Source organism: Microcaecilia unicolor, chromosome 11 (assembly GCF_901765095.1).
Source record: "Microcaecilia unicolor chromosome 11, aMicUni1.1, whole genome shotgun sequence".
NCBI lineage: Eukaryota > Metazoa > Chordata > Amphibia > Gymnophiona > Siphonopidae > Microcaecilia > Microcaecilia unicolor.
The window spans coordinates 80293772-80315258 of NC_044041.1; the positions used below are offsets into that span (position 1 = coordinate 80293772).

General features: G+C 44.4%; 1 protein-coding gene across 1 annotated transcript in view; it reads right to left on the minus strand.

Annotated features, from left to right (window-relative positions):
• LOC115480934 (protein unc-13 homolog A-like) overlaps positions 1–21487 on the minus strand; it is a 195716-nt gene that overhangs the window by 145543 nt on the left and 28686 nt on the right. The window contains 1 exon segment of the mRNA XM_030219919.1: positions 7340–7439. Within this exon segment, the coding sequence (XP_030075779.1) occupies positions 7340–7439 (100 nt within the window).

Here is a 21487-nt window from a genome sequence, read left to right on the forward strand (position 1 = left end):
GCACATGCTGGGGGTGGGAACTACCGCCGGGCTGGTGCGGTAGCCCGGCGGTACGTCCAGTTTAGCAAGCGGTAAGCTTGTGTTGGGCTTACCACTGCTTAGTAAAAGATCCCTTTAATGCAGCCAGTGCAACTCCACCAGGTGGAATGGAGTTGGGGGTGCCAAACTTACTCCCTGCCCACTGGATTCCCTTATTTGGCTGGGATGTGCTGCAATGCAGTGGTGGGGTGGTACTGGTTGGGGAAGTGGCACACAGAGCACATTGCTGGCTCGGACCGCTCCTGGTTTTATTTTTTTATGTGGACTCTAATTCCCAGCCTGCAGATTCATTTGCTCATCTGCCCTGCCCTCTGGTTTGTTACTATTAGAATTACTGCAATAGAATCTCTGGTATAGTGGAGGAGTAGCCTAGTGGTTAGAGTGGTGGACTTTGGTCCTGGGGAACTGGGTTCGATTCCCACTACAGGCGTAGGCAGCTCCTTGTGACTGTGGGCAAGTCACTAAACCCTCCATTGCCCCAGGTACAAATAAGTACCTGTATATAATATGTAAGCCGCATTGAACCTGCTATGAGTAGGAAAGTGCAGGGTACAAATGTAACAAAAAAAAAAAGGAGAAGATTGATAACAACCAATAAGCACTATAGGAAAGGTTTAAAAACTTGGTTATGGTGCAAAGGTAGTTTATTGATGAATGGATTAGGAATTTATATATTAGAGTATAAACTGAAATTATGAAATGTATTTGTTTTAAATGTGCAGGGGCGTAGCTAGGTGGGGTTATGGGGGCATGGGCCCCCACAGATTTAGCCCGGGCCCCCTCTACTTTTACCCCTATGCCACCGACCCTCCCCTGCCACTTTTGATCCCCCCTCCTGCCGTCGCTGATGCTCCCCTGCCACTGCCAGGTACCTTTGCTGGCGGGGGGGTCCCCAACCTCTGCTAGCCAAAGTCTTCTTCAGCGCCGGTCTCCGGCGCCTTCACTGATCTGTTTCCGTCAGTCCTGACTCTTGACGTCCTGCATGCACATCCTGTATGTAGCCATGTGCAGGATGTGCATGCAGGACGTCAGGAGTCAGAAACAGATCAGCAAAGGCTCTGGAGACCGGCACTGAAGAAAGACTTTGGCTGGCAGGGGTTGGGGACCCCTGTCAGCAAAGGTACCTGGCAGCGGTGGTGACGGGGAGGGTCGGCGGCGGGAGGGGGGGTCGAAAGTGCTTGGGGGGTCAGAGGCGGTGGCAGGGTTGAAAGTAGCAGGGGGGGTCGGCGGCTGGGGGAGGCGGGCTAAACTGTGCCCCCCCACCTTGGGCTCTGGACCCCCCTCCCGCCAAGGTCTGTCTACGCCCCTGGTGTGAACTAGATGAGATTTTTTAAATAATCTATCTTGAGTTCTTATGTGGACAGCCAGCCACAACTGTGTCAAGCAGTGTTACAGATTCAAATCCCAGCACAGTTGCTAATTCAGCAATTCACCCTCCTAAGCAGAGGTGATGCTGAGCAGGAATATCTCAGGGCACCCAACACAATACATAGCTCACTAACCCTCTGAGCCCTGTTCAAACCACTAGGCCCACATGCGGTGCTCCTGTCCTTCTAACCTGAGGTTCAACTGCACTGATCACATCTCGGACAGAAATAGCTCATCTCTTTTCAGTCCTTACGCCTGCTGAAAATATTAATCATTTCTGCTTCAGCTATTTTATTTGTTGTTGTTGCTATTTGTACTTCCATCTAAATTCCGTTCCTTTGGATTCTCTCCCAGTGCATTTGTGGCTCGCTGTTATTTTTATTTCCGTGATAAACAGAGTCTTGGAAATATCATGTCTGGTCTTCCATTCCTCTTGAGAGCCTGTGTGGACCTGAACCACCTCCACATAGACCTCTCCTCTCAGGGCTGCCAATCTCAACCTCTGCCCTTCTTCTGGTGACTTAGACCAGCAGAGTACATACCTTCCCATTTCCAGAACAGGGGATTCTTTGTCATGTATTTATTGGAATTTATTTACTGCCGTCATCTACTTGTCCATGTTTTTCAGTTAGTTAGTTATTTTATTTGGACTTTATTAACCACCTTTATGAAGAGATTCACCTATGCTGCTGTACAGCAGGTGCAGCTTAACATAACCTTACAATCAGGTTAACAGCATAACAATTGATAAATGAAATGACTAAATATAAACCTAAATACAATCAACGAGATAAACCTGGAGATGGCAAATTGAAACCTAGCAATAGGGCTAACATGATACAGGATCAGAAATACACACATCTAACAGCACTGTAGAACAAGCATCTAACAGAAATATGATAAATATCAGCAGAATCTGAATTATACCATAATAGGCAGCATAGAAAAACACTGATATAGCATAGATTTGATACTAAGAATGTCAACCACAATTGAAATGAAACACCTTAACAGGATCATTAGAACATTCAAATGACATTAAAGTGATGCTAACGCTGTTCGTACAAAAAATGAAAGTACATAAGTACATAAATATTGCCATAATGGGACAGACCGAAAGTCCATCAAGCCCAGCATCCTGTTTCCAACAGTGGCCAATCCAGGTCACAAGTACCTGGCGAGATCCCAAAACAGTACAATACATTTTATGCTGCTTATCCTAGAAATAAGCAGTGGATTTTCCCCAGGTCCATTTTAATAATGGTCTATGGACTTTTCATTTAGGAAGCTATCCAAACCTTTTTTAAACCCTGCAAAGCTAACCGCTTTTACTACATTCTCTGGCAACGAATTCCAGAGCTTAATTACACGTTGAGTGAAGAAAACTTTTCTTCAATTCGTTTTAAATGTACTACTTTGTAGCTTCATTTTGTGCCCCCTAGTCCTAGACTTAATAGATGCAGTTGCGATATATAGACAGGACAGGATGGGTAGTACATAGGATAAATAGAAGGGTGACTAAATGAAAAATTTAAGAGATGAGGATAATCCTTCACTAAATCAAGTCATCTAATCATCTGACACAGATGGTACAGGTACTTCAAGAAGAAGAATGGCAATCAGTCATTTTATTGAAATCTTTGAAAATCTGTAATCATAGAGGCCATTCCAAGTGAACTTTACAGAAGGGTGTTACAGCATAATAGACTCATATAGTCCGGCCAATATTCAAAAGTATTTAAGTGGCCAGGAACAGCACCTGGCCGGTTAAATACTCTCAAACTGGCTATCGGCTGATATTCAGCAGGAGATAGCCGGCTGAATATACTGGTCAGCATCTAGCATAGACAGCAGCTATGTTGCGTGACATAGCTGTTACCACTGACATTCATCGGCTGACCGGTTAAGTTTAGCATCCAGATAGACCCACATAAATAGCAGGTCTATCTTTGGCCGCTATAACTTAGCCGGTCTCAGCCAATGAATATTGGCTTAACCGACTATGTTTGCAGGACCTCCCCCCCCCCCCCCCCAAAAAAAGTCAGAATTTCAATGCTGGTGGCCAGATAAGGCCCTGGCATTAAATTTCCAGGTTCCTAGCCAGTCTGTCTCCCACGGTCTCAATATTGGCCTCATTGGGTTTTTAAAAAAAACCTTTACAAAGCTTGTTTTCTGTATAACTCTGTCAAAATGTGATAACTTTTAATAAAATTTGAGATATATCATCCTGAATAAATTTTCAATAAGCCTACTCTCACACCAGCCACCTCACCTAGATGACATCACTTCAGCTGTCATGATGTTTTCTTCGGTGTGAACTGATTGTGCCCTGCCGCTTCATCTCTGGTGATCAGTTGAGCCCGTTTCTCACAATTTCTTCAAAACATATTCTACACTTACCCTCTTCCACCTCTTTTCTGAAAACTCTTGCAACACTCTATGTCATGAGAACCATAACCTTTTCTCCAGATACAGTAAGGATCCTCCTGACTGAAAAGCATGATAACTGTTTATGTTTACAACAAAATGGTGTCTGCACGAATCATGACAATAATTTCTAGGTGGTGGTGATGTCATTTAGGTGAAGTGACTGGAGTGTGAGTAGGCTTATTTGTACATTTATTCAGGATGATATATACCAAATTTTATTGAAATTGGTCAAGTTATTTCAGAGTTATGCAGAAAACAAGCTTTTTATAGTCTTTTATTAAACACTAGGGGGTCCTTTTACTAAGGTGAGCTGAAAAATGGCCTTTGATAGTGTAGGTTCATCTTTTGGATGCGTGCAGATCTATTTCTCAGCGTGCGTGTAAAAAAAAGCCCTTTTTTTGGCCGAAACTGAACATGTGGCAAAATAAAAATTGGCACGTGTCCATTTTGGGTCCGAGACCTTACTGCCACCCAGTAACTTAGCGGTAAGGTCTCATGCACTAACCAGCCGGTAATCATCAGCACGCACTGATGATTACCATCCAGTTAGCACTGCACATTAGAAAATAAAAAAAAACATTTCGGGCGCACGTAGTGAACACGCTTAAAAAATGCAATTACAACCTGGGCCACGCGGTAGCTGGGCGGTAGTTCCAAATGGACACATGTTCTATGTGGCTTAGTAAAAGGGCTCCTAGGGCCAATATTCAGACTGCAGGAGGGACCCAGCTAACTCCCACGGTCAGCAGTCAGCTCGGATATTCAATGCCAGGTCGTTTCCGGTGACCAGAATTGAATATACGCTTTATTTTTGACTGGTTTAAACTTAACTGGCTAAGTTGATATTCAGAGATAGCCTGTTAGATTTAAACCAGACAAAGTTATTCCAGCCCAATGTGGCCACTTATAATAGCCGGCTACGTGGTGAATATTGAGGAATAGCCGGCTATATTGTGAGATATAGCCAGTTATCTCCTAGCCACTAACTGGGAATATTCAGTAGAGGATAAGTACATAAGTACATAAGTATTGCCACACTGGGACAGACCAAAGGTCCATCAAGCCCAGTATCCTGTTTCCAACAGTAGCCAATCCAGGTCGCAAATACCTGGCAAGATCCCTGAAAAGCTCAATACATTTTATGATGCTTATCCCAGAAATAAGTAGTGGATTTTCCCAAGTCAATTTAATAATGGTCTATCGACTTTTCTTTCAGGAAGCCATCCAGACCCTTTTAAGACCCCGCTAAGCTAACCGCCTTTACCAGATAGCCGGCTATCTCCCGCTGAATATCGCTGGATAGCCAGTTAAGTGCCATTAAACCAGCCAGGTACTGTTCCTGGTCAGTTAAGTGGTTTTTAATATTGGGGGGAACATACATTAACATCCATTACTACATATCAATATTGCCTTCCCATGGTTTGGTCCCCTACCAAGGTTAATCTCAGGGCACGCAGTGCAGATATAGAGCTGACCACACAAACCAAATGGTAAGGTAGTATGTGCTTTATTAAAGTAGATGAGATTTAAAAACACAGTGCCTGACGTGGCCACGTTTCACTTATGTAAGTGCATCAGTGGCAGATAATTGCTATACATATATGAAATTAAAAAACAAATCATAAAATCTTAAATCATACTGAACAAAATAAATAATATTTTAAAAACAGGAATACAGTTGGTCCATATGTAAAAACACAAACATGAAAAATTATTTAAGAAACAATCAACTCATAGATAAAATGATTGGAATATATATGCATATGTGAACCTAGAATAATGTGAGTTTAACAATAAGCAAGCAAACTGATGCTGATTACAAGAAAAAGCAAGTTTGTGATTTGTAACTACTATCTTACCATTTGGTTTCTGTGGTCTGCTCTATATCTGCACTGCCTGAGCATCCGCAGTGCCCCGTCTCCTATTGCTCCGCTAATCTCAAGGCAGGGGACAGAAGTTCAAATTGTGGAACTCCAAGTAGCAATTTTGAGATGCCCCTGGAGTTGGTGGAATACAGAGGATCTGGGAACACCTGAAAATACTGGGGCCACTTGGACAGGGTCTGCTCCCTGTCTTCTAAATGTATCAACTGGGATAAGTTAGCATAAGAACTTAACAAGTTAGAGTAACTCCCTCCAACACTCTGTAAAGTAATTGTTTAAAGTTAAATAATCAGAGCACAGTGTATCATTACAGCCTGCTTTATGGCCTTTTGCTGGGTAAGAACCATTTATACCAGTGGTTCTCAACCCAGTCCTCAGTACACAGCCAGTCAGGTTTTCAGGCTGTCCAAAATAAATAAAGATTTGCATGCCACAGAGATGGTGCATGCAAATTTATCTCCTGCATATTTGTTGTGGATATCCTGAAAACCTGACAGGTTACCCCCAAATTCTATTTATCGCGCCTGAATTTCCCTGCGGAAATCGAAGCGTATTCTATAACAATGCGTACAACTTAATTGGTTAACTATCTAATCAGCACTGTTAATTGGAGTTAACAAGCAATTATCAGCACTAATTGGCATTAATTAAGATTTACGTGCACAACTCGCTATGGGCTCCTTTTACTAAGCTGTGGCAAAATGGGGCCTGTGCTGGGGCTGGCACGTGTTTTTGAAGCTCGCCGAGACCCCCTTTTACCGCAGCTGATAAAATGTAGGTCTTTCTTTTTTTAAAGAAATGGTTGTGTGGCAAGTGAAGCACTTGCCTCAGTCATTTGGGGGGGAGCCCTTACCGCCACCCATTGAGCTGGCGGTAAGGGCTCCAGCGCTAACCTGGCGGTAACCGAGAAGTGTGCAGCACTGCCCAATTACCGCCAGGTACACACCGGATATGACGGCATGCTGAGGGTGGGATGTACCGCCGGGCCCGGTGCGGTAGCCCAGTGGTACTTCCTTTTAAGCAAGTGCTAAGCCCGCATTGGGTTTACCGCTGCTTTGTAAAAGGGGCCTTCTGTGTATTCTGTAACGTGATGTGTGTAAATTGCAAGTTGCATAGTTGAAAAGAGGGCATGGTTATGGGTGTTGAATGGGCAGGTCATGGGTGTTTCAAAAATCTATGCACATTATTATAGAACACACCCACTATGCACCCTAATTTAGGTGTCAGGATTTAGGTCAAGTAAAGCATGGCCTAAATGGACATGACCAAATTTGTCATGTGGAGGGCTTGGCGTATTCTATATACCGCATGGAAATTTAGGCCGATTCTATAAAATTTAGGCGTACTTTAGAGAATATGCCTAGGCATATTTTTTTTTACTGTGCGGATTTTTCAGCCGCAATATATAGAATCTAGTCCTGTGTCCTGAGGAGCTGGGTTGAGAATCCCTATTTGCACCAAAGCTTGAAAGACCTCCATACACAGGGTCCTAATGCAGTACAGAAACAGAACATGTGCCATCATGGTACACCCAGGAACCATTGAAGATTTAGTTATTTTGAATTGTTTTATACTGCCTACAAGATTCAACAGAGGCAATCAAAGCAGTGTTTACTTACAACATGAAATCCTGCTCCCAGCATGGCAGGTTTCCCCGCACCGCGATTGTTGTGCTTTTGACATTCTGCACCTTGAGGGTCACGTAAGCATTAAATTTTTCTGCAAAAACAAAAAAAAACATATTAGTCTATGCATACTTGGATAAATTAGCTCTTTAAGATGGACATGTGGTGGATTCAAAAAGTTTAGTGTTTGCTTTGATTTTCACACTCCCATTCACCTGACCAGGACAGAATGGAGAAACAGACTGTACAATATGGGCAGAGATTAGACAATATTAGGGGATTTCAGCTATCCTCAGTATCGACTGAGTAAATTTTTCAACAGGGTAATCTAGGGAGGTAAAGTTTCCAATAACATGAAGATAGAAACCTTCTGTTAAACTCTCCCAAATATAATATCATCACACAATCAATGGAAAATATCTCCCACAATGCAAAAGCAGACTGCTAGGTGCTATTAACTTTCAGTATGCTCTCCGACCCCACCATGAATCTTCAGGTCCACCATAGCGAACTGGTCACTTGGCGCAGAGACGCCAACCAATAGACAAGCAGTTAGATATAGTGTTCGATTGCTCCTCTGCTCCCCAATGCAAGACCACATTTCCTATATCTTCCTCAGGAGGAACAAGTAAAACCACTGTGAAAAAAACTCATAAATAATCCATCTAATGTCACATTACCTGCAATAAATCACATCATGTTAACCAAAATCTTAACCATAATAAATACACATGTAAGGCTGCTTACCAGAGGAACACCATCCAAACTATGTGCTCAACAACCTTTACCTCAAGCGGAAATACCCTTACAATATACTTCCAGGTTTATATAGAAATCCCATGAACTAATGCGCTCAACAGCAATTAGAATTTCAATAATTGAATCACCACTCCACCTCCAAGTTTAACTCTCCAGGAGTCACCGTATTCCAATAAAAAATAAATCTTTGTTCTTGGGTCAACGGAGCATCACTAACCTCACGACCTCTCTTCAAAACTTCTTGTGATAACACTGTAAATCATAAATCATTGACCGAATGGCCCCCTAGATACCCAATGGGCCACCAAGGGAGCCTCCAATCTCAAGTTTTTAACATTACTAATGTGTTCCACCACTCGCTGTTTCAACTTTCTCCTCGTCTGGCCAATATCATACAAGTGGCAGGGACACATAATGCAATAAACGACTTGTTGGCTATCACAAGTGGTCCTGCTTCTAAAGTAAAACATTTTGGTGATCCCCGGGATAGGCAAACTATCAGTGGTAAGAGAAAATTTGCAGTAAACACATTTCCCACAAGGAGAGTGTCCCCCAATAGACTGTTCATATCTGGGAGCCTTCAATATTTCCCCCACATTAGCTCTACGCTTATAAGCTATTTTTGGATGTTCATGGCCACATGGTAAGAATAATCTTATCACTTGGCCAGGTCTTTTTTAGGGACTTTTTGCCCGCTGTAGTAAAAAGGGACCTGACATGTGGCAAAAACAGCACCCATCGCTACTGCAGGGCCCTTGTTACAACAGCTTGGTAAGAGGATCCCTAAAAAGGAACATAAGTTTAAGTGCCAATTGCGCACACTAATTTACAGAGCACCTCACACACACATGTGAGTGACATCACAAATTGGTATTTACGCAAGTATGTTCTAGGCGCACTAGTTGCATGGCGCTTAACAGCAAATGGGCAGTATGAGTAGGCGGAGCACAGGCATATCATGGGCATTCTGAGGAGCAGCCTAATGGTCAGTGTGGTAGACTGAGAACCAAGGGACCCAGGTTCAAATCCCACTTCAGCTCTTTAAAAACAGTTTCTGAATTCAAGTGAGCTTGGGACAAGTTAAGGGAGCGATAGGAAGAGTAGATGGCATGGATGGACAGACTGGATAGGCCATATGGTCTTTATCTTCCTACATTTTTTCTATATTTCTATTCTGTCTAGCAATGCGCACACTTCACAGAATAATATCAGGTGTGTGCACTGTAAGGCGTTAGAACTTGTTAAATCCACATTACAGTGCACGTTAGTAAAAGGGCCCCTGAATTAATTCTTTGTTTTGTGGAGGATATTGAGGAGATACCCACTTAGTTTTCTTTAACATCTGTTCTATATTTACAATGATCTGCTGCAATTCTTCTGAATCAGTACTGATAAAGAATGTTTCCTAACAAAATAACTAGGAAATCACCAGGAGCTGAAGGTATTCAACTCAGAATTCTGAAGGAACTCAAATACAGAATTACAGACCTGCTATTGGTAATCTGTAACTTATCGTTAAAATCTGCCACTGTACCTAAGAAACAGAGGGTGGCCAATTTAAAACAGTGACCCAGGAAACCAGCCAACTGGACTTAATGCTGGGCAAATAAGCGGAAACAACTGTTATTTTGTATTACGTATTTAAATTTAATATGCATTTAATTATATTTTATGCTGGTATAAACTGCATTAGATGGTCCTGTGATGGATTAGAAATATGATATATAACAACTCAGATTAGATTAGTTTAAGCAGCTGTCACAAACTGAAGGAATGCAACGAAAGAGGTGAAAAGAAGCAAATTTTAATTGAATTTCATTGGCAACAGATCAGCCCAAAAATCTTTTTCAGATTGCTAATTCCCTTACTGGTGCTTGTGCTTGGTTACTGTTAGCAGCTCTCTCCAGTCTGTTGTGTGAACAGCTGGCCAATTATTTTAAGGATAAAAAAAAAATCAACCTTATTTGAAATTTGATTACTTTAGGTCCTGAGACAAACTGCTCCCTGCAAGTTAGTACCTTGTTGAAAATAAAGAAATCAGGTGTTCTTTGTGAGACACATGAAATTGATGTATCTTCCTCTTCAGTTGGTAAACTGAAGATAACAGAATTTAGACCTTCTACCTCCTGTAATAATTCTCTTGTCTCTGAACACTAACACATATTGTCTTGATCCCAGACCATCAAACTTAATAAAATCTAGCACTGAAAATTTATTGTAGGAACTATCACAGATTGTGAACACCATCTTTGACCAGAAACCCTTTCCTCCGAGAAAAGCAATCACTCTATTTTAAAAAAAGAAGCAGGAATTGGACCCCAGAGGGCCAAATATTACCATCCTGTATTCAACCTTCCTTATTTGGTGGGAACTGGCTGAAAAGCTAGCATACTTCCTATTATAACAGTTTCTAAATAAAGTCCTGATTTTTCATCTCCAGCAGTCAGACGCTCAGAAGGTAAACCTTATATCTATCCTGTGGCCCTGTCAGTACCTGAATACATATTAATAGTAATGACTTCCTTCTGCTGTGGCTGGACTTTGATAAATTGGACCATCTGCTAGTCCTGCGGCACCTTAGGTCAACTGGCATATTGAAGGAGTGCAGATAGGACTTTATTCAGTCCCCTCACAGCAACCCTCAGGAGCCAGCACTGTCCCTTGTTCTTTTGAATATTTATAAGCAACTGTTGGCAGACATCATAGTTTATAAAAACATTTTTCTATCTCACAGACTGACCAGCAGAGCTCGGTGGTTTTCAGGCTAAAGAAATGGTGGAAAGGAACTCCAATTTATATGACAGAAAAGAGCACCGATCACACTAGAAACAACATAAAATAGAAAAAGGCAAAAAAATAAAACCCCACATATATAACTATAATAGAACTAAAATTACAAATTCAACAAAACAAACATAACTAAATTAATAAAATGAATTAACAATGACCTGGTTCATTCTTATATACCTGGTGGAATAGTCATGTTGTTAATGCTGCTTTAAATTGTTTGAAAGCAAACTCACTGCAAATATTTAAAGGGAGATTGTTCCATACAAAAGCAGCCAGGAAATAAAAGGCACTACGTCTGGTAACTTCCAGTTGAGCACTCCTGGGAGCAGCAGACGTTGATCATAATAATTTAACAAACATATTGGGGGAATAGGGGAGAGTAAGTACTTACAGATATTCTGGTATACCAGCTCTAAATGCTTTGAATGTAAGAACCATGACTTTAAAAAGAATTCTCTGTTCCACTGGAAGCCAGTGATGTTTTATGAGTATCTAATATGATCAAAACAATCTAATAGTGATGTTTTGCAAGGTTTGAAGATTTTTTAGTGCAGAGCAGGCTAGACCAGTGTAGACAAAGTTGCAATAGTCTAACCATGATAAAAAATTCTCTGTTCCACTCAGTGGTGTAGCTACGTGTGACCACGGGGGCCTGGGCCCCCCCAAATTTCCTGTGGGCCCCTGGTTTTGCTGGCAGAGGTCCCCAACCCCTGCCAGCGGAAGCATTGTCCAGCGCCGGACTCTGGTGCCGCCACATTGCCTGCCCTGTTCTGTCTTCCCCTCACGCCCTGCACGCTCCTTTTAGTGAAACGGCAGGGAAGTTGGGGGGGGGGGGGGAAGTAGCAGGGCGGCGAGGAGACAATAGTGGCAGGAGGGCGGTGGTGGGGCGGCAGACCAAAATGTGCCTCCATCAGGCTCTGGCCCCCTCCCACCGCGAGGTCTGGTTATGCCCCTGGTTCCACTGGAAGCCAGTGATGTTTCATGAGTAACTAATATGATCAAGATGACCTGCATGCAGGGGCATAGCTAGGTAGTGCCACGGGAGCACGGGCTCCCACTGATTTAGGCCTGGCACACTCTACTTTCGACCCCCCCCCCCCCCGCGCCGCCAACTCTCCACCACCACTTTCAATTCCCCCTCCCCCTCCCGCCACCGACACCAACTCTCCCCCGCCGCCGCCGCCACCACCACCAGGTACCTTTGCTGGCAGGGGTCCCCAACCCCCACCAGTCAGTCTTCTTCAGCACCAGTCTCCGGCGCGTTCGCTGATTTGTTTCTGTCAGTCCTGACTCCTGACGTCCTGCATGGGGCTACTTACAGAACGTGCATGCAGGATGTCAGGAGTCAGGACTCACAGAAACAGATCAGCGAACGCGCCAGAGACTGGCGCTGAAGAAGACTTCAGCTGGCGGGGGTTGGGGACCCCTTCCAGCAAAGGTACCTGGCGGCAGCAGTGGGGGGGGGGGGGTCGAAAGTGGCAGAGGAGGGTCGGCAGCTGGGGGAGGTGGGCTAAAATGTGCCCCCCACCTCAGGCTCTGGACCCCCATCCCGCTGAGGTCTGGCTACACCCCTGCCTGCATGAAACAGGAGTCTAATGGCGATGCTGTGCAAGGTTTGAAGTTTTTTCAGTGCAGAGCGGGACAGACCAGCATAGACAATGTTGTAATAGTCTAACTGTGATAAAACCAGAGAAAGAATAAGCGCCTGAAAACGATCATTCAGAAATACAGACTACATGAGGAAATGGAGGGGCAAACTAATGTCCTATCCTACCACCAAGCTCTCAAGTTTTTGATGCTGAGTCGGGCAAAATATTGGTCAGGCCATGGCACTATAGCCCACCCCATTCTGCTGCTTATGACCCCATCTGGCTGTAGTGAAGAAAACGAATGCTTGCCTTCTTGGTGTGGCACAGCAGCTGGAGTGACATAGACTGAAACCAAATTCTGCCACATCTGACTAGGCAGCTGGAAGAGAGCATTTACCAATTTAGGTAAAGTAGTGTGGTTAGAGCATTTTAAAAGTAACAAATAGAAATAAGATAAAACAAAAATGGAAAATAAAGGTGATCTGCTTTTGAAGGCAGAACCTTCTTCCTCAGGTCATGTCTGTCTCAATAGCAGACTATGGACTTTTCCTCCAGGAATTTGTCCAAACTTTTTTTAAACCCAGGTACACTAGCCACTGTTACTACATCCTCTGGCAAAGAGTTCCAGAGCTTAACTATTTGTTGAGTGAAAAAATATTTCCTCCTATTTATTTTAAAAATATTTCCATGTAACTTCCTCGAGTGTCCCCTAGTCTTTGTACTTTTTGAACAAGTAAAAAATCGATCTACTTCTACTCGTTCTACACCACTCAGGATTTTGTAGACCTCGATCATATCCCCCTCAGCCATCTCTTTTCCAAGCTGCAGAGCCCTAAGCAGGACAATATGAACAAAAGATGGCAATATTAGAATATATAAGTGAAACCTAAAAGTGAAACTTTCTTAGGAATTAAGGGTAGTAAACTTAAAGTAAAATTCATAAATGTAGTAGTTCAGTTCTCCTGCTGAAACCAAATTCATTGATGCCATGGGAGTAAAACCAGGAACTGTCCCTCGTGGCAACAAACTACCTGTTTTTTTATTTACACTCTATGCTGCTCATTTTCTTCCCTCCCCACTCTTTTAGCGTTCTTTGTATTTGCTGTACCCACCAAATCATATTGGACTGTCAATGGAACTTCCTTCTTCTCTTCCCCACCTGAAAGCTACATAAAAATCCCAGACCATTTTAGCAGCAGGAGCACAGTTGTGCGTCCCTTTAATTAAAAGAGAGGTGAGAGCAGAGCCAGCTCTTGGGATAATGAATTAATTTATACTGGGGGGAGGGGGGGGGGAAGGGAGGAGGAGTCATTGATAAAGTTATGCTGATTTTTATTTGTTGTTTCGATTGTAAAATGTATTTTGGGCTTGATATTCAGACCAGGGGAGTAACCTGGCTTACTCCCGCGGTCAATGCTGAGCCTAGATATTGAATGCCAGGCCATTTCCGGCAACAGGCAATGAATAGACAGTTGATATTTGGCCGGTTCAAACTTAACTGGCCAGGTCTATATTCAGTGCTGTCCAGTTAAGTTTGAACTGGCCAAAGATAGGCTTGGTATTTACACAGTCAAATATGGCTGCCAAATTTGCGCTGAAAATCAGCAGATATCCGATTATATCTCGTTATATAACTAGCCATCTACTAGCCACTAACTGAATTTTCAGTGGGTCATGGCTGATCATGTCTCACTGAAAATTTGCGGATAGCCTGTTACGGGGCATTTAACTGGCCAGGTGCTGATTCTGGCTGGTTAAATGCTTTTGAATATCAGGGGGGGGGGTATGTTTTATGCTATGTTCTCTCACCTTGGGCTTTTGGGGAGGGTGGGAAATAACTATAAATAAATAAATAAGCTCAACCTTTCTCAATAGAATTAAAAAGACCTAGAAATCTCCAAGTATATAAAACTTGGATCAGAATTACTAGGTGTTCCTCAAGAGGCAGCCGGGGGAAGATACATTTACCATAAGTTGAATTTCAAATGGCCTGTTAAGCTCCTGTTTGTTAATTTATATCAATTTTATTATTATTACTGATTGTAATTATGTGTGTTTTACACTCTAAGCTGCGTAGGTTTGTAAGTGGGAAATAAATGAATAAATAAATAAATAAATAAATAAATAGATAAATGTTACTGTAAAACACTGGAGAGATGCTGCTTTTCACCTCTGTACATACTGTAACTTAAACTATCATTTTCATTACAGCATCCCTCAGAAGCCCAGACATGTCATATGCCATGCAGGGAAACGAAAAAGACAGAAAAAGGGCAGTAGCATAGGACAGAAAAGCACAAGTCTGGGGTGAGGGATGAAGGGAAGAGGGAGAAGCTCCACATGAAAGCCCAGGCAAATCTCCTCTCAGCTGCCTGCAGAAGCAGCTGCAATTAGCTCACACTGACCTCCAGTGCTTCCAGTGCTGCAAAAATGTCTAAAACCAGAATAAAAGTGTATGTCTGATTCCTGCCATGTGAACAGAATCCCCTTGGCCACAGCTCACGCTCAGGACTCCCAGTCTCAGTAGTTCTTAAGGAGGGGTCAGCCGCCCTTGCTACGGCACTGCCCTCTTCACAAAAGTGGTGATAGGGAAGAAGCTGGAAACTACAGGAAGGTAAGCCTCACTTTGGTTATTGGAAAAGTAATGGAAGTGATGCTGAAGGAAAGGATAGTGAATTTGCAAGATCCGAGACAACATGGTTTTACCAAAGGTAAATCGTGCCAAACAAATCTCATTGAATTCTTTGACTGGGTGACCGGAGAATTGAATCATGGAGGTGCTATAGACGTAATCTACTTAGATTTCAGCAAAGCTTTTGTCACGGTTCCCCACAGGAGGCTCTTGAATAAACTTGACAGTCTGAAGGTAGGACCCGACGTGGTGAACTGGATTAGGAACTGGTTGACGGACAGACACCAGAGGGTGGTGGTTAATGGAATTCGCTCGGATGAGGGAAAGGTAAGTAGTGGAGTGCCTCAGGGATCGGTGCTGGGGCCAATTCTGTTCAATATATTTGTGCATGACATTGCTGAAGGGATAGAAGGTAAAGTTTGCCTTTTTGCGGATGATACTAAGATTTGTAACAGAGTGGACAGGAGTAGAAAACATGAAAAAGGATCTGCAGAAGCTAGAAGAATGGTCTAAGGTTTGGCAATTAAAATTCAATGCGAAGAAATGCAAAGTGATGCACTTAGGGAGTAGAAATCCACGAGAGACGTATGTGTTAGGCGGGGAGAGTCTGATACGTACAGACGGGGAGAGGGATCTTGGGGTGATAGTATCTGAGGATCTGAAGGCGACGAAACAGTGTGACAAGGCGGTGGCCATAGCTAGAAGGTTGCTAGGCTGTATAGAGAGAGGTATGACCACCAGAAGAAAAGAGGTTTTGATGCCCCTGTATAAGTCATTGGTGAGGCCCCACCTGGAGTACTGTGTTCAGTTTTGGAGGCCGTATCTTGCTAAAGATGTAAAAAGAATAGAAGCGGTGCAAAGAAAAGCTACAAGAATGGTATGGGATTTGAGTTACAAGACGTATGAGGAGAGACTTGCTGACCTGAACATGTATAACCTGGAGGAAAGGAGAAACAGGGGTGATATGATACAGACATTCAAATATTTGAAAGGTATTAATCCGCAAATGAACTTTTTCCGTAGATGGGAAGGCGGTAGATCTAGAGGACATGAAATGAGATTGAAGGGGGGCAGACTCAAGAAAAATGTCAGGAAGTATTTCTTCACGGAGATAGTGGTGGATACTTGGAATGCCCTCCCGCGGAAGGTGGTGGAGATGAAAACGGTAACGGAATTCAAAAATGCATGGGATAAACATAAAGGAATCCTGTTCAGAAGGAATGGATCCTCAGAAGCTTAGCGGAGATTGGGTGGGAGAGCCGGTGGTGGGAGACGGGGCTAGTGCTGGGCAGACTTCTACGGTCTGTGCCCTGAAAATGGCGGATACAAATCAAGATCAGGTATACGCATAAAGTAGCACATATGAGCTTATCTTGTTGGGCAGACCCAATGGACCATGCAGGTCTTTCTCTGCCGTCATCTACTATGTTACTAGCCTGCTTATTTCGAAGGAGAAGGCCGGCCATCTTCCGACACAAATCGGGAGATGGCCAGCCATCTCCTAAACCTTGCCAAATCGGTATAATCGAAAGCCAATTTTGGCTGTCTTCAACTGCTTTCCGTCACAGGGCTGGCCAAAGTTCAAGGGGGCGTGTCGGCAGGGTACCGAAGGCGGGCCGGAGGCCGATAATGGAAAAAAGAAGGCCAGCTCTGACCAAGCCTCAAAAAAGTGCCCCAACTGACCAGATGACCACCGGAGGGAATTGGGGATCACCTCCCCTTACTCCCCCAGTGGTCACCAACCCCCTCCCACCCCCCAAAAAAAATTTAAAACTTTTTTTGCCAGACTCTATGCCAGCCTCAAATGTCATACCCAGCTCCATCACAGCACAATGCAGGTCCCTGGAGCAGTTTTTAGTGGGTACTGCAGTGGACTTCAGGCAGGCGGACCCAGGCTCATCCCCTCCCTACCTGTTACACTTGTGGTGGTAAATGTGAGCCCTTCAAAACCCACCCGAAACCCACTGTACCCACATGTAGGTGCCCCCCTTCACCCATAAGGGCTATGGTAGTGTTGTAAAGTTGTGGGTAGTGGGTTTGGGGGTTTTGGGGGGGCTCAGCACCCAAGGTAAGGGAGCTATGCACCTGGGAGCAATTTGTGAAGTCCACTGCAGTGCCCCCTAGGGTGCCCGGTTGGTGTCCTGGCATGTGAGGGGAACCAGTGCACTATAAATGCTGGCTCCTCCCATGACCAAAGGGCTTGGATTAGGCTGGGTTTGAGATGGCTGCCATTAGTTTCCATTATCGACGGAAACCAATGGCGGCAATCTCTAACGCCGGCCATCTCTAACGCTGTGGCCGGTCCCGACCACATTATTGAAACAAAAGATGGCCGGCCATCTTGTTTCGATAATACGGTCGGGTATGCCACTTTACTGGGCCGGCCTTAGAGATGGCCGCCCATATAGATGGCCGGCTCCGTTCGATTATGCCCCTCCACGTTAGGTTGGTTGCTGTGGATAGACAAGTTCTGCCACTCCCAGGCTACTCCCTCTCAGACTGAGCAAACTGATCTTCCTGACCACTGTGAATATGTCCAGCTGTTTGCCAGGTTAAAACCCAGCTAAGGAAAGAAAATGTTGCAGCTAAAATCCTGAGTTGTATAGAACGAGTAAAAGTGAATCAATTTTTTACTCTTTCAAAAAGTACAAAGACTAGGGGACTGTGGTAATGTGGTCAATGGTGTGGCTTGGATCAGGCACAAACTCAGTCAGACACACAAGGTTTGCAAGAAAAAAGGAAAATATTTTATTGTATGATACACCAGGTGCCACATTGCTTCACAGGCTTTCATCCAGCAAAAGTCCAGTCTCTAATTAAGGATAGCTCCCAGCCTAGCCCAACACATTGTCTATTCACATCAAAACAAGTCCTTTCTGAATGTAACTCAAGGTGTCTCCTACCTTTCCAATCTTCCCGCACAACTCTGATACCAATGAAGCCTGAGCCACACCATTTCCCCAGCTGTCTCCTCAGGTACCCCCTGATAAGTCTCTTTCCTCCTTTCTCACTGATTTTGATGCCTGGCTTTCATTCTTCCATGAGCCTTCATCTCCCTCCCTCCCTCATTCTTGGTGACTTCAACATTCATGTCGATGACCCCTCTGACTCTTATGCCTCTCAATTTCTCGCTTTAATATCATCCTACAATCTTCAACTGTGCTCCACTACCTCCACTCACCAGAATGGCCACTGTCTTGATCTTGTCCTCTCATCCAACTGCTCGCCCTCTAGTTTCTGTGCCTCACCTCTTTCCATCTCTGATCATCATCTTATAACACCCTCCTCCCCAGTCTCGTCCGATTCTGACCAATACATTTAGAAATTTTCAAGCTATTAACCCTTCTACTCTGTCCTCCAATGTCTCAAATCTCTTTTCTGGTGCTATGTCATCTGAGTCTGTCAATGAGGCTGTCTCTTCCTACAATGCTATTCTCTCTTCTGCTCTGAACACCCTTGCGCCTCACGTGTCTCGTCCTATCAGGCGTGACAAACCCCAGCCGTGGCTGACTGCTGACATCCGCTATTTACGTTGCTGTACCCGCGCTGCCGAACGCCTCTGGCTGAAATCCCGTACCCTTGCCGACTTTGTTCATTTCAAATTCATGCTGACCTCTTTCCGATCTGCCCTTTCACTTGCCAAACAGGACTACTACATCCAGCTGACCAACTCTCTTGGCTCTAACCCTCACCTTCTTTTTGCCACGCTGAACTCCCTCCTTAAAGTGCCTTTGCCCCCTACTCCCCCTTCGCTTTCTCCTCAGACTCTAGCCGAGTACTTTCATGACAAGGTTCAAAAGATTAACCTTGAATTCTCAATCAAACCACCTCCGCCCTCCCCTCCCCTAGTCCATTCCCCCAACCCTCCAACCCCTCCCTCCTTTTCCACCTTCTCTGATGTCACTGATGAGGAAACTGCACATCTTCTTTCCTCGTCCAAACGTACCACCTGCCCCTCTGATCCCATTCCCACTCACCTACTTAACACTATCTCCCCCACTGTCATCCCTTTTATTCGTCATATCCTCAATCTTTCGCTTTCCACTGCGATTGTTCCTGATGCCTTCAAACATGCTGTAGTCACACCGCTCCTTAAAAAACCTTCACTGGACCCTACCTGCCCCTCTAGCTATCGGCCCATCTCCCTCCTCCCTTTCCTCTCCAAAATACTTGAACGTGCTGTTCACCGCCGCTGCCTCGACTTCCTTTCATCTTGAGCTATTTTTGACCCGCTCCAATCTGGCTTTCACTCTCTTCACTCGACTGAAACGGCACTTGCCAAAGTCTCCAATGACCTGTTACTGGCCAAATCTAAAGGTCTCTACTCTATTCTCATCCTCCTCGACCTATCTGCTGCTTTTGATACTGTTGATCACACCTTACTCCTTGATACATTATCCTCTCTTGGATTCTGGGGCCCTGTTCTTTTCTGGTTCTCTTCCTATCTCTCCCAACGTACTCTTAGCATATACTCTGGTGGTTCCTCCTCCACATCTATCCTGCTAACAGTCGGTGTACCCCAAGGATCTGTCCTAGGACCTCTCCTCTTCTCCATCTATACCTCTTCCCTTGGTGCTCTGATCTCATCCCATGGCTTTCAATACCACCTTTACGCTGATGATACCCAGATCTACCTCTCCGCACCGGATATCTCAGCTGAAATCCAGAGCAAAGTATCGGCCTGCCTGTCTGACATCACTGCATGGATGTCTCGCCGCCACCTGAAACTAAACATGACCAAAACCGAGCTTCTCCTCTTTCCCCCTAAACCTGCCTCTCCTCTCCCCCCGTTCTCTATTTCGGTAGATAACACTCTCATCCTCCCTGTCCCGTCTGCGTGCAACCTTGGAGTCATCTTTGACTCCGCTCTCTCCTTCTCTGCTCATATTCAGCAGATTGCCAAAACCTGTTGTTTCTTTCTCTATAATATTAACAAAATTCGCCCTTTCCTCTCCAAGGACGCTACCAAAACCCTTACCCACACCCTTATCACCTCTCGCCTAGACTACTGCAATTTGCTTCTCGCTGGTCTCCCGCTCAGCCACCTATCTCCTCTTCAATCTGTCCAAAACTCTGCTGCGCGTCTTATATTTCGCCAGTGTCGCTATACTCACGTTAGCCCTCTCCTCAAGTCACTTCACTGGCTCCCTATCCGCTTCCGCATACAGTTCAAACTTCTCCTTTTGACCTACAAGTGCATCCACTCCGCAGCTCCTCAATACCTTTCCGCTCTCATCTCTCCCTACACTCCTCCCCTTGAACTCCGTTCGCTGGGTAAATGTCTCCTGTCGTCCCCCTTCTCCCCCACTGCTAACTCCCGGCTCCGTTCCTTCTATCTCACTGCTCCCTATGCCTGGAATAGACTCCCTGAGCCAGTATGTCAGGCTCAGTCTCTGGCTGTCTTCAAGTCTAGGCTTAAAGCCCACCTCTTTGCTACTGCTTTTGACTCCTAACCATGACTCTCTTACTCAACACCCTCACTTATCACCCCTACCACTGCAATTTCCCCACCCCTAGCTGTCTGTCCAATTTAGATTGTAAGCTCTGTTGAGCAGGGACTGTCATTTCATGTTAATTTGTACAGCGCTGCGTAAGTCTAGTAGCACTATAGAAATGTTTAATAGTAGTAGTAGTACTACAGCTCAGTTTGCAGTGGAGTTCTTTCCTATCTGGACCTCCTTCCTGGAAACCTCTGTATCAGGGCCTCCCTAACCAATTGAGCTTCCAGGTTTTTAACTCAATCCTGATCTGAGCCCCGCCCTCTGACTCAGCAACTGCCTCAGCATCCGCCTCAGCAGACTATTGCCCCCTGCTGCAAGGAGGCTTGACTGAATCATCTGTGAGGGAGTGCTCTTCATTATACTATCCACTCCCTCACAGGGACACTCAATGAAGTTATATTGAAATACTTTTCAAACAAATAGGGGGGAAATATTTTTTCACTCAATGAATAATTAAGCTCTGGAACTCATTGCCAGAAGATGTGGTGACAACTGTTAATGTATCTGGGTTTTAAAAAGTTTTGGACATGTTCCTGGAGTTCCTTTTTCCTCCCATTCCAATACTGCCTACCCTCCTTCCTCTCCTTCTGTTATATTAGCTGCTCAGATATTTCATATGACATGCAGGATATTAAGTACGATAAACTTGGAAAGTCCATAGTCTGCAATTGAGACAGACATAGGGAAACTACTGCTTGCCCTGGGATTGGTAGCATGGAATGTTGCTATTATTTGGGTTTCTGCCAGGTACTTGTGACTTGGATTGGCCACTGTTGGAAACAGAATACTGGGCTAGATGGACCATTGGTCTGACCCAGTATGGCTATTCTTACGTTCTTAGGTTCTTAGGAAGAAGATGGAGGATGGTTGG